This window comes from Dermacentor variabilis, unplaced genomic scaffold, assembly GCF_050947875.1.
Source record: "Dermacentor variabilis isolate Ectoservices unplaced genomic scaffold, ASM5094787v1 scaffold_18, whole genome shotgun sequence".
Classification (NCBI taxonomy): domain Eukaryota; kingdom Metazoa; phylum Arthropoda; class Arachnida; order Ixodida; family Ixodidae; genus Dermacentor; species Dermacentor variabilis.
In genome coordinates, this window is record NW_027460346.1 from 6943135 (window position 1) to 6956924 (window position 13790).

The 13790-nt window shown below is 44.3% G+C and overlaps 1 protein-coding gene across 1 annotated transcript in view; it reads left to right on the forward strand.

The window, feature by feature from the left end:
• Nucleotides 1–13790, forward strand: part of hyx (cell division cycle 73 hyrax) — a 99429-nt gene that overhangs the window by 62294 nt on the left and 23345 nt on the right. The window contains exons 11-12 of the mRNA XM_075678277.1: nucleotides 6434–6521; nucleotides 11869–12006. Coding sequence (XP_075534392.1) covers nucleotides 6434–6521; nucleotides 11869–12006 — 226 coding nt within the window. The remainder of the gene's footprint in view (nucleotides 1–6433; nucleotides 6522–11868; nucleotides 12007–13790) is intronic.

A 13790-nucleotide genomic window follows, 5' to 3' on the forward strand; every position in this document is an offset into this window, starting at 1 on the left:
AACAAGCTTGACGGTGCAACCACTTGCGCGCACTGCCACATGCTCGCACCAATTTCACAAATGTGTGTTCAGTCGAATGAATGATATTGCTTCACATCCTTGCGCGACATGCACGAAATACCGACGCTCGTCTTTTAGGACAGTACTATAATGAGTACGAGAACCAAACATCAGGGGTGGAACTCCTGTGCCAATCGTGCCATTTTGATACAAACGCAAATTCCTGCACCAAACTGCACCAAGTACAGAAAATTTACAGAAATTGCACCACACTTCGCCAGAATGGCCTCGGCATGTGCGCTCCAGCAGTGGCCATGAACAGCGAGCGGATCCATTCCTCGAAAAATAGTGCAACCGTTCAGATTCCGCATACTGCACAACGGCGCCTCCCGCACAGATTCTCGTCACTTTCGTGCTTATAACACCGGCTTTTCTGTGGTTCTGGCAAATGGCTGGCGCACGTGCGGCCACTCCCGGCTGTTGTTACTGGTGTCAGAACGGCCAGGGCATCTGTATTTAGACTGTACTAGAATACGGTTGAGTAGGCCGAGTGGCGCGGTGCTCCTAAGCTGAGGCGCAAAACAACGAAAAGAAGGCTGAGGGTGCTGTGGGCAAATAATATATTAAGGAGGCGCATGCTGCAGCCGGTTCAGTGGGTGGGTGCCGCTGTTCCCAGGGCTGGCATAATGTAAAACTATTCCAATCTGTTTTTGTGCCCATATGGGCGAGGCCTGAGCCATTTTGACCTGTTACAAAGGGCTAATGGCAGATTTAAAATAAGATGTCGCAGTTTCTCCCGAAAGGTGAAGCGTCGATTGTGATAGCAAATTAGTAGACAGCTATACGAAGTAAGGATAGTAGTTTTATCGGCTGTATAAACATGTAAACATTCGCCTACCAACTTATTGACAAGCACGGTGCCATGAGCGCAAAGGTAAACATAAACACATCTCACTCGATGACCGCAGAAACTCGTTGTCAACCCACCATGGTTGCTCAGTAGTTATGGTGTTGGGCTGCTGAGCACGAGGTCGCAGGATCGAATCCCGGCCACGGTGGCCACATTTCGATGGTGACGAAATGCAAAAACACCCGTGTACTTAGATTTAGGTACACATTAAAGAACTCCAGGTGGTTGAAATTTCCGCAGTCCTCCACTACGGCGTGCCTCATAATCGGAAAGTGGTTTTGGCACGTAAAACCCCATAATTTAATAATTTGCTGTCAAAACACTGGAGTGAGGAAGTGCGGTACCAGCAGCGAGTGAATTCCAGTGTTTTGACAGGAAGTGTCCATGGTCATCGAGTGAGATGTGTTCATCTTTGCTTGTGCATGTGTGACACTATGCTTGTTAACATTGTTAGCAGGCAAATGTTTACAACTTGATACGGCTGATAAAACTACTATCCTTACTTCATATATCTGTCTACAAATTTGCTATCGAAATCGATGCTTCGGCCTTCAGGCGAAACTGCAACTTTTTTCTAGTATGCCATAGCTACAAAATGTGCTTCTACCACCCACTTTCTGATTGACTTGCGGCAAGGCGAAACTATTTCTATTATATAGAATTGGCTTTCAATAAACCACTATATTTCTTAACTTTGGCTTTTATGTATGGTCTGTTGGTGAAGCACGTTTCCATGCACTTCACCCATACTGTTGAGACATTAAAGAAAAAAATGTATTTATAAAAAATGTCTTGGGCTACTTTTCGAAATTTCAGATTCGCTATTGGAAAATGCATGTTTTTTTTGTTATTGCTAACTCTAATTAAAAATCTACAGGCACTGTTGTCAAAATTTGCATGCACTAGACAGTTTCAGTGTCAGGGTAATCTGCTTCAAAATTCAGCTTAAGACTTTGCTTAAGATAGTTGCAGTACATTGTGTTGGTCTATTCTGTGTTCCATCATGGTTTCGAAGTGGGCTGCCATATTCCATATTCCACCAAAATTCAGATTGGCCTTCTCCAAACTGCTTCATATTTTTTTTAGCTGCTCTAACTTGCTCCAAAATGAAATTTAGTCTGCTCTAAGCTGCTCCAAAATGCAATTTTACTTGCTCCAAAAATTGCTCGAAAATGACTTTGGGCAGTCCAACCCCTGAAACATGTTACTCACCCTGATTGGCATGACTGGCCCCGCTCACCATTTATGATATTAGAAGGCTGACGGCTGGTGTCATTTGCGTAATATCCATCTTGAGAAGGGTTGTAGGAACGAGGATTATTACTGGACAGTCTACTCAGTCTGCTAGGCTCCAAACCACAGTGGCTGTAGCATAAACGTGGCAACAAGCAACTAGAAAAAATTGCCCTGAATATGGTAGTCTGCAGTTTGCAAAGCCTTGTCCGTCTGCTGCAAAGCCGGGTTTGTCTCCTAGGGAAAGGGCTCTTTCACTTCATACCAACGTTCAAGCTCAACAGTGCCCTGTAGCTCTCTCTAATCCCGGTACCTGACACTGAGCTAATGAGGCACACAGTGACTGCATCGGGGGGGGGGGGTGCAGTCACTATATGTGTCTCATTAGTTTTGTCTCCCGTTCACCTCTGGGCAGAACTGCTTGCCCCGTCCCCTTGTGCGTTTCATTAGGCTTCCAGTACATCGTAGATTCAATTTCCCTCTACAGGCTATCTTCGAGAGTGTCTCCTTTTCTTCACGGACACCGTCAGCCATATGTGCAATGCCGCAAAGCGAAAGTCAGCAATTTGTAAAAGTTCATTTTGTTTGTGCTTTTTGTTTGTACATTGCTTCCATTTTCTTTTTGTTTGTTTGCTTCTGCCCTGCCTTTTAGGAAATAAATCTTCTATGGTGGCCTGTCTCTATGTCCCCATAGTGTCGTGTGCGCTGTTCAGACACGATGCACTACAGAGAAGCGGCCGCAGTGGGCAGAGACAGCGGATGATAATCCCCTCCGGCACGCAAAGGATGCTGTGTAGCTCCATATCCGGTTGCCTGGTGTGCACAAGTGGCCCTTTGTCATACTCTTGCTCTGGCTGCAGGGCTTGTGTTCCAATTGAGGATTTAGATGTGTCGCTCCACGCAGGAGTGGCGTGCTCGCTCGCAGAGTTGGCCACCCACTCAGACTCTGCCATTGGAATTTGACATTATATTCGGAAGCAGCGTGGCAATCCTCTTTCCAATAATGAACGGCCCTATGTAGTATGCTTCTTTGCACTGCATTAGTTCCTTTTGCTATTCATATTTGAATATTTCACCGCATTACATGTCTGTGTTGTGGTCAAGCTGACTAGAGCAAATTCATCTTTTTGGAGTGCAAATAAAACCCTTGCTGCACGAGCCATTCATATTTTGAGACACACACGCAGCCTGCTTATTTTTCCTCCACAGCATGTACTGCCTTTCAAATTCACTGCTTTGTTGAGAGCCTCTGCCAAAATAGGGCTGTTTAGTTGGTGTGAATATTTCTGATGACGTGACAAGTGATTGAGGTGCCATTAGGTGAGGCGTACTTGCAAGGACGCAGCATGGCGCGGTGTTCAATATATTGAATGTAGTGTTGGCTGGGAGTCTGATGTACACATTGTACAGTGCTATAGGCAGGTTGCGAACGCAGTTCCCGCGCCTACTAGAGCGCCCCTCGCGGCGGCGAGCGCGGAACTGGCAGGATACGACCGGCCCGCTTGCGTTCGGAAAGCCTGTCTGTGCACTGTTTCACGCGTAGCTGTTGCCTTTTCTGAGCAATGCCGAAGTGCAACCCGAGCTGTTGCGTAGTGGGCTGCTACAGCACGTACACCAACTCACGAGGAACAAAGTTTTACAGGTTTCCAAGCCGACCATATGAAGCAGAATGGCGTCAACACTGGATAGCACTCGTCCGACGGCATAAGCTGTTTTATGTTCCGGAGTTATGCCAAGTGCGTTATAACGCTGAATTCTTTGCTTTTACAGCAATGATGGCAGCAACGGGACACCTGCAGTCAGTGGCGTAGCTAGGTCGTCTGGCACCCGAGGCCCATAGGTCTTCTGTCACCTCCCCCCCCCCCCCCGGTTTATTCGCGGAAGGCGAGAATATCAACAACTTCCGTGTGTCTTCAGACGTATATGACACCCCCCCCCCCCCCCCCCACTGGCCTCTTGCACCCGGGGCCCACGGCGGACCCCCCCCCACCCCTTGCTACGCCACTGCCTGCAGTGCACACCAGGATATGCAGCAAAGTAGTTTGTTCTCACACTGTACCGCAGTAAAGCTGTGGAACTCTTTCCCAATCCTCTCCCATTCAAACAGCGCTAGGGCTTGCTGAGAGATTTGAGGAGGGATTGCAGCCGGCTGAGCTGGCATACACCCTTCTGCGCCCAGCATATCAACTAAGGGGCAGTTGAGATCACCAAAATTTTTGACAACGTGGTTTGTTGGAACCTCCTTTGCACGCACTGAAAAATCACAGCATAAAAGTATCGCAGTTCCAGTAAGTTGGGCGAATATATTTTCCCAGTGTAGTCTAACACAACTGGTAAGTTCATCCCCTTTTTTGTTTTTGGGGAGAGCAACGTTAGAATACCTCTGGTAGGTCTTTCGAGTTGTTCGTACGCCCCACGTTCTTGGATGAGATGTTTTGGATTCGTATTTGCCCTCCTGTATGTACAGGGGGAAGGGTGCGCAGATGAAGGGGACATATCATGGACAAGGTTAGGTTAGAGGAAGCGAAAAGGGTTACGAAAAGGGTTCTGCTGAAATTGAGGACGACGCAACGAGCTATGGAAAGAAGAATGATGGGTGTAACGTTAAGGGATAAGAAAAGAGCAGATTGGGTGAGGCAACAAACGCGGGTAAACGACATCTTAGTTGAAATCAAGAAAAAGAAATGGGCATGGGCAGGACATGTAATGAGGAGGGAAGATAACCGATGGTCATTAAGGGTTACGGACTGGATTCCAAGGGAAGGGAAGCGTAGCAGGGGGCGGCAGAAAGTTAGGTGGGCGGATGAAATTAAGACGTTTGCAGGGACAACATGGCCACAATTAGTACATGACCGGGGTAGTTGGAGAAGTATGGGAGAGGCCTTTGCCCTGCAGTGGGCGTAACTAGGCTGATGATGATGATGATGATGATGATGATGATGTACAGGGAAACTACCGTGGCGTCCTTGCACTTCCCTGCGATGCCAGCACGGCAATCGCAGCTCCCCGCTAGGATTTGTCTGCTGTCGCCGGTCTTCAAGAATCAATGTCGCCTATAATTTCATGCGTCCACACCGTAGATAACGAAGTAACTTACGCCGAGCTTCACGCATCTCGCTGGTGCATTATTTTTCGTTTGCGGAATAAACCTAGCAGTCACTTCAGATCAGTGCGAGTTCAACACTTCCCTCACGTCGTACCCACTTCAAATAGATGACTTCCTTTCTCTAAATTCTTTTCACGAAAAAAGCTATGAAGATCTTGTAATTCCTGAAACCCGGTTAAAATTAATATCGGCACGCTGTTTCGTGCCATCGCTACCATTTGACAGGGTGCCAAACACACAGCGCGAGCTGCTGACGCCGTGAGTAATCCTACCACATTCGCGCAACTATTCGTTAGATGGCGCAAGGGGTCGGAAAGACAGGGCGCCGCCTAGCACTTGCAACGTGCCCATACTTTTGCATGGGATTTCCAAGGGGATGTTACGGCTGTTCGGTATAGACAATGACTCCATATGTCCGGGTTTCATATATCTGTGATCAACTGTACCAACCACTAGTGGTTGAGCAAGGGGAGCCTCAGGGTGGAGCCAAAATTTCAACAAAGCGACTTGTTTTTGTTAGGGCGCCGAGTGCTTTCCTTGGCAGTGTTTGTGTAACTCTCCCCCCAGTGGCGAGAGTGAAGTGTTGACTTGAATATTCATATTCCTAATAGTGTATATGATGAACATCTACTATAATTCTGTGGTATAAAAACCTGGAATGCAGTTTATGTAGTAATAAATATGTCAAACAATTTTCTTAATGCACTAGAAAAACACTAAGAACAATGGACGAGTCTCTGACGTAAACAAAAGTTTAAGGTATGTCTTTCGTGTATTTTTTTGTTATATGTATCATGTGTATATGTACTCGTTTGTTTTTTGAGCATCCCTACTACTGTACATGCACAGAACCTCAACATGTGATTTCTGTATAGTAATTAAACTTCTGTAAAATCTTGCATATACTGTCGGAAATTTTTATAAATTTTTAGACCCGAACTAGCCTAAACTTTTGGGTCCACTCTGTACAAATCAATCAATCAATCAATCAATCAATCAATCAATCAATCAATCAATCAATCAATCAATTAATCAGGAGGGTTTGAGTCTGTGCTGCAGATTTTGGGGGGAAGAGTTCTCAGTTTGGTGGGCGGGGTTTTGATGGAAGCTGTTTGTCATGTGTAGTTACTGCTGCTTCCGCATGCAAGCTGATGGAATGTGGGCTTTGTATATGTCTCTTGCAGTGTCTCGGACACCCATCATCATTATTCCAGCAGCCACAACCTCACTCATCACCATGTACAATGCCAAGGACATCCTGCAAGACCTGAGGTGAGTTCACCGCTGTGGTGCCAGGTGCCAGACTGCAGGGCGCATAGACCTGGCAGGAAATTCCTGTGCCTCACATTCTTGTGTTTCTTGTGTTTACATCTGTATTGTAGTGTATTATAGCCATTGTGGGGCAACTGTGATTGACCTGTAATCGTGTGCTGCGGTGAGTTTGAGAGATGTCAGGGTCGGTCAGCAGCAATGAAGGCACCTCATGCAATCATTACGTGATAGTTCTGAATATGTGCCACTTATCCATAAGGCATTGTTCTTTTAGTGTTAGGGGGAGCCCTAGGGGGGGGGGGGGGAATTTAATCTTGAATGACACTTTGTCCATAACATCGTAATGATGTAATGCTACTACTGCGAGGCCTAATGGAACTAAATCTGGCTCCATCTAATCCTCACAGTAGTAGTTGGTTACATAGAGTTTCCTACAAAAATTACTAGAGGGAACGCTGGCGCTGCAGTCGTACCACCATGGCAATGATGGGAAGTACATGGATTTGTGTGATCTTCGCGCTTATGGATTCATACGTTCTTGTGGCTTTGTATATTATGCTATATCAATCTTATTGTCATAAATTTCAGCGCAATCTATGCCCTTCGAAGTGCAGAAGACACCGGGAACACGCACAGTTGCTATTAATTGCAACGATTGAGCTTGTCCAGGTGGCCAAATCAAAATGCACCAAGCGTCTCACGGCACTGGCATGCCCATAATAAATTCATAAGGCCGTTTCATTCGCGTGTCCGTGGCTTAATGGTTTCAATATCAGGCTTGTGTGCTCGAGTTCCTGTGTTCGAATCCTGTCGTCAGACAATTTTAATGATGTTTATTTAATTATTAATTATGCAGTGCACCTGAAAACAACGAGTTTATAAAGTCACAAAACCGTTTGAAGCCAAAAGGATGAAGTTTAGGCAAATCCATGTACTTCCCATAATTCCCATGCTGGTACAACCGCTCCCATTGCAGCTCCCATAGACACTAGCGCCAGAGTTCCCTCTAGTAATTTTTGTAGGAAACTCCATGGTTGGTTAAACCATTTTTTGTCTCCAGTGACATCACCTTGCGCAGAGCAGAGCAATGAAGGCATTGGAGCTGGTGTTTCAGCAAACTTACCTGCATTTATCTCAAGCAGACAAAATGGTCATTTTAAGCAAGAAATGTTGGCTCTAGATTAATACAATTTGTCGCTGCTCATAGTTAAGGTAATTCAGCAATGGCACAGCTATTTTGGCTCCTATAAGGATTGCCTGTGATGGATCAGCCGAACACGTGGTTGTGTGAATCATGTATCTATCGCATCTATGTTAATGGATGACTTTTTTTATTGCTGTTTCATGGACTTCATTTCCAATGGCACCGTATCCAGTTGCTATAAGTTGTCACTGCAGTGACTCCCAAGTAAAGATCATTATGTTGTCATGTGTCCAATATATCAAAGTGTAGTTCAAAGAAAAGCATCCCATCAATGTTGCCAACTTTTTTCGAGCATGTCGCTAAACGTAGACAAAAAAGTCGCTAAATTTTTGCTAAATTTTGCCTCAAAGTTGCTAAAGTTGTTACGAAAACTGTTGAGTAAATTTCATATAATGCAGCCATTTTGGAACTCCTGGCATAACGCATCTCCCAAAACTTTTCATGCTCATCTAGGGTCTGTGCAGGTGAAGAATAAACTGGGAATTTACCAGCACAGTCTACAGAAAGTTTACCTTACTAATATATTTAAAAAACATGCATAATGACAGCAGAATTCCTGCGTTTACCTTCAGCTTTTAAGATTAGAAATTCAAAAGAACACAGGTCACCTGATTTTCCTATCACAAAGTTACACTTTGTCCACTTCATGCTTGCGAATTTTTTAGTTTTCAGCGCTCGTGAAAGGAGTACTAAACTATGTGATAGGAGCTTGGTCATGTTGTTAACATAGTAATGACAGTAATGTGAACTTTATGCAAGTCAAATACAATGTTGCCACCCCTTGATTCACATGTGCAGTATTGATCTTAAAGCCATGATTAGGCAGTCCACCCAGTTTGCATGAATGAGCCCAGCCGCTCCAATATACACATTTCTGCAGTTGATCTGTCCTATTATTCACCTGCTGTGGTCTGAATCTCACCATAAAATTTATAACTAAGTTTTAGTAACTTAATTTACTGCTGCGCTTTTGTACGTCCATCTGTACATAGTGAAACTACTGGACCCGCAGTGTTATGACCCATTCTAGTGGGTTTTAGAAATAACGAAACAACACACTTTTTGCTAGCAAAATGTGAAGCCTGTTTGTCTTGGAGCAATTAACCCCAATGTATGGCCTCCGTGACTGCAGATCATTGTTCATTCATCATGTTCACAGAGTCCATGCACTATGCAGCCAATGTCAGCTGCTTTTTGTAGCTTTGAATAATTAAGTATGTTAAAGTCATCTGAAGCAGCTTGCTTATATTTGAAGTCGCTAAAATGTTGCCAATTGTTCTATCACATCACTAAAGAGACCACAAATTCACTAAATTTAGTGACAATATCACTCAAATGGCAGCATTGCATCCCAGTTTGTTTACTTAGGACTACAGGAAAAAGAACCAATAGGAAATAGGCTAAGGAAAACGGACTGCACTATGTAGGTGAACATAAAGAAGTGAAGTGCATCATGCGAAAGTGTAAAAAACATGCATATGCCAAAATACATATAAGAAATGTAAGAGGCAATAGCTCTGGGCCATTTGTCGAAGGCAGAACAGCAAAATCTGTGATTCTCTAAATGTGTGGAACTGAACAACAGGATGGTTGCATTGGGGCATTGGTGTTGGTAAGAGAGTGTAGTGGAAAACCGCTACTGCACAGTGGGATGTGACATCTTGCAGTGTTGAGTTCTTAGTATTTCACAGCACTGCACAGCTCCTTGAGCTCACATCAAAAGCCTGTGTAGTCTGGTTCACGGCCTGGGTGGTGGGAGCAACTTGACTTTTTACCAGGCTATATGTGGTGGTGCAGGATGAAAGCACCATTGTGTCCAACAAGCTGGCTACAAGGCCCAACTTCATATTCACAGTGATGTGCAGGCTGCTTGCGTGCTGTTTAGAATGTTTTCTGCTTCTGATACACCGCATAACAGTGCAAATATTACTGTGCGTTATGCTATGCTGGCTATTGCTGGCATTGCTTTGCACTTCAGGCAAAAATTCAACTTATGGTGAAAAATGGCCAAGCATAGGAGTAGAGAGTAGAGCTCATTTTATTAGCAGTCTAGTAATGGAGATAAATTAAATTTGTGGAAATGCCCTTTCTGTTTAGCGTATGCTTTACAGTCCTCCCTAAGCAAGTTGTAGATGTGCATTTTATATGGTGTCTGATGCAACACCCCTGGGAGTCTTTAGATGACTTCATTCATGGGTAGTTTGTTAAAAGTGAAGTTTTACCACACTAACAAGTACTAGTCGCAGTGCAAACACACACACTTAAGACCCCAGCCACTAGACACACCGCACACAAGGGCCGCTTAGTACAGCTGATGCTAATTGTACTATGGTGGGACGAGCTAAATCCCTCCCTGGTGTTAGTGTACGGTGTTTGAAACAAGTGATCTTGCGTGAGAGCACTCCGGCCTAGCATTTGTGTTGGAAAGGTAGCACTCATGTTGGAGGCAGGATGTGTGTCTAAGCGGCCCTTGTGTGTGGTGTGTCTAGTGGCTGGGGTCTTAAGTGTGTGTGTTTGCACTGCGACTAGTACTTGTTAGTGTGGTAAAACTTCACTTTTAACAAACTCCCCATGAATGAAGTCATCTAAAGACTCCCATGGGTGTTGCATCAGACACCATATAAAATGGTTTCAATTGACTGAACTCATTGTGTGGTAGCATAAAGTCCTACAGAAATGACTGTTGTGTTTGTTTCTCCAAGCCAACCTGGTTAAGTTATAAGTAGTGAAGGCCTAGGCATCCTTCATTGGGTTTGTGTGAATAGGGATGCACTCCATGAAGGGAGCCTAATGTGTTTGCAAAAGTACAGTAATACCTTGTTAATATGACCCTCGTTAATTAGGGAAATTGAATAATGCAGACTTCATGGCAATAATTCCCAGCAAATGTATGCATTATTTAATGTCATCAAACTATTGTTCATTCGGATATATTTGGCCGCACAATGGTTAGTTCAGATGACCCTTGGAGCGTGCTGAACACGGGTCACTGCAAATGTGTGCTGCAAAAGTGCAAAATCAACACTAGCCACTAACCCAAACGAAGCGGCTGAGTCTTCATCACCATATTAATTGGCAGGAATTGTACGGGAACAAGTAGACCGGAACGCTTTGCCTATGTGTGCCTATATAGCATTCATTCTTCCGTTTACTGTTGTGCATGACACCATGTTGGTTGCATGGTTGATATCCATTATCACGTTGATAGCGACCACGGTTTCATCTGCAGTGGTTGTGGTGAGCAGTAGTACCATTTTGACTCAGTGCAAATAGTGTGCAATGCCACAAACATTGCAGAAGCTGTCCAGGACGAAGAGTGATTTTACCACGACCCATAAGTTGGCAATAAACCTGCCAACTACATTGTGATAGATGGACAATCTGTTGCTGACCAGCTTACTGGTGAAAAAATAATTGGTATGTGCACCGTAGTCAAAACATGTCTCGTATGAAGGCACGGGTTTTGCGCTGTGGCTGCTCCATGAAGGAAGTCTGAGGTCCTCGCCACTGTGAGCGCTAATCAGTCACAATATAGCAAGAATTGCACTTGCCGCACTGCTTTTGTGCAGAATAGAAAGATTTGTGAATTCATTGAGTAAATAAAAGCATTTTGATGTAGCAAGCATTTGTTTATTTTTCTTTTGAAACCACCAATAATTTGACATTCGGTTAGTTCTGACATTTTTTTTCGGTCCGGCGAATTCTGAATTTATCAGGCTTTGCTGTAGTTTTGCACCGGAAACTCGTGCGACCAAAATTAATCCTACACTTCTGTGTTTGCTTGCTTTCCTTCAAAACGGCTTCGCCTGAAATGCTCAGCTGGGGATTGCACCTCCTGTTAACATTAGTGCCTTTTAAGTTGGAAGTAGGGTTGTGCCTTTTCATTGTGATGAGTGTAAACTGCCACGAAATTACAAAAGGGTGCATACTTGAAGCATGCATACCATCATCGTTTCCCAGGTCATGTTGAGTTCTGTAGGTGGGAGTGCACTGCCCATTATGAGATGCCAACACTTTTCACTGTAATAGTAATTTTCATGAATGCATTCTCTTCTGCTCTGGAAGTAGCAACCTTTTTTTTTTCTTTTTAATGCCGAGGTGTCTCCACTCACTGCGAGGTGTGTGCACTCTTTCTTGTGCCAGGTTTGTCAGCACAGACGAAAAAAAGAGCCAGGGCTGCAAACGTGAGAATGCAGTGCTGATCCAACGGAGACGCAACCGAGGAGCCACTGTCTCGTACCGGGTGATTGACAATCCCTCCACCTTGGCCGCTGAGGACTGGTGAGTCGCACCGCTTCGATCTCACACCAGACTAGTGTGGTATTGCTACTATACTCGGCAGCAATCTAATAATTCAGTACAAGCTCGCCCCTCAAAACTGCACTGCTTTTGCCCTTTATGCCTATCCTTGCTCTGAAACGTTCCCAAGAGGTGCTGATATTATCATGCATGCATTGTTTTGTGGAGGTGATAAATATCCATCGGACTGTCACCGTTACAATTTGTTTCTCAGTGCAATACTGTATCTGAAAATTCCTGACTGTTGTAAATTCTCTAACTAAAGCATCTTGTCTAATCAGATTTTGCGCACGTCGCAAATGCTGTTGTACATTCTTGAATGTAAGCGAGCACAAGCGAATGTTATGGGATGTGCTGTGATACATGGTTAAATTGGGGACACACTTGACCCATAAGATCAGATTTCGGTGACCAACGACTGTGCTTGCCACTGTCGTTATGCTTAGAGGGTTACTTGTCTTTTTTTTTTCTGTGCACAAATTCGCTCTGTAAAGAGTTAGACTCATGACTCATACATAGTTCTGGCTTTGTTTGGTTCTTCATTGTCACTACAGTGTGACAATAATGAAAGAGGTTCACCTCTGCCATGACCTAACAAAAATGGGCAAAGTAGTTGGCTGCTGAATCTGTACAAATTCTCTCCGAGTTGGACAGCAGTGTATTTCTCACTGTATTCTTAGGTTGTCACTGACTATAGCCCATATTTGGCAGACCCCTTAACACAGCCCTCATGCTTGGCATTTTTTGCTCATGGCTATAGCATTGGAAGGTTTCACTTTTATTTGCTAGCACAATGAGCGCAAAACTCAGGGCGAGAGAAGTAAATACCTGTGAAGTTTTGAAAGCGTTCTGCTGCTTGCTCAGTCCCCTGCTGGCATTTTCAGCCATTTGGCAGGCTGCATGTTTAATGGGGACTCCGCTTTGAGCTCTTCATTCCCCCTGTAAAAGTGATACTATCACACCTGTTTGCTGTGAACCTTGTGCTGATGATTTTTCGAAGTGAACAAACATTGCAGTCCATCTGAAAACACATTGTTTACGTCAAAAATATTTTCACTTCGACGAATGAAACACAATATTTCACAGTAATCAATGTAGTTTTACCCTTCTGTAGCCATTGACAAGTCAAGAATGTTAGGGAAGCTGCTCCCACAAACGTGCACTATGTGTGCTTGACCTGCCACGATGTTCATCGTGCTCTGCTGCTAAGCACAAGGTCATGAGTTCAATTTCTCTTTCACAACGTTGGCAATAAATGAATAGTATATAGCGGTGCAAATCGATCACCGGTGATTGATGCTTTAGATCGTCGATATCAACACGTTGGAGCCATTTCTTATGCACTTAAAGCTATCCAGTAGTTAGTGCGAGCACTGAACTTTCAGAATCAGTTTAAATTTTCGTGCTCCGGCGATGTTGTGATTTTTGACGGACCTTTTTGCGAACTAATGTGCATATGTTGTAGCAAAAAGAGGCGTGGCTGTCACCTTCTGCTGCGCTCGAGAAAAAAGCATGCCATTGACGATTATGCTGCACTAGCATAAAAATTGTGTAATCAAATGACTCCCACCAAGTCAAGAATTAAAGCATATCGCCAGCTTTGCCGTCCGACAGTGCTGAGTGGTGATAATTAATCGAAAATGGCACCAGCTCTTCACTAGTGAGCTTTGGTTTCGAGTCTGAATCGTTTTATTCTGCCAAAGTGTATTTCTTAAGGTCCGCTGCATGTCCAACATCTGGACCTGGCATTTTCAACCAGTTTCCAA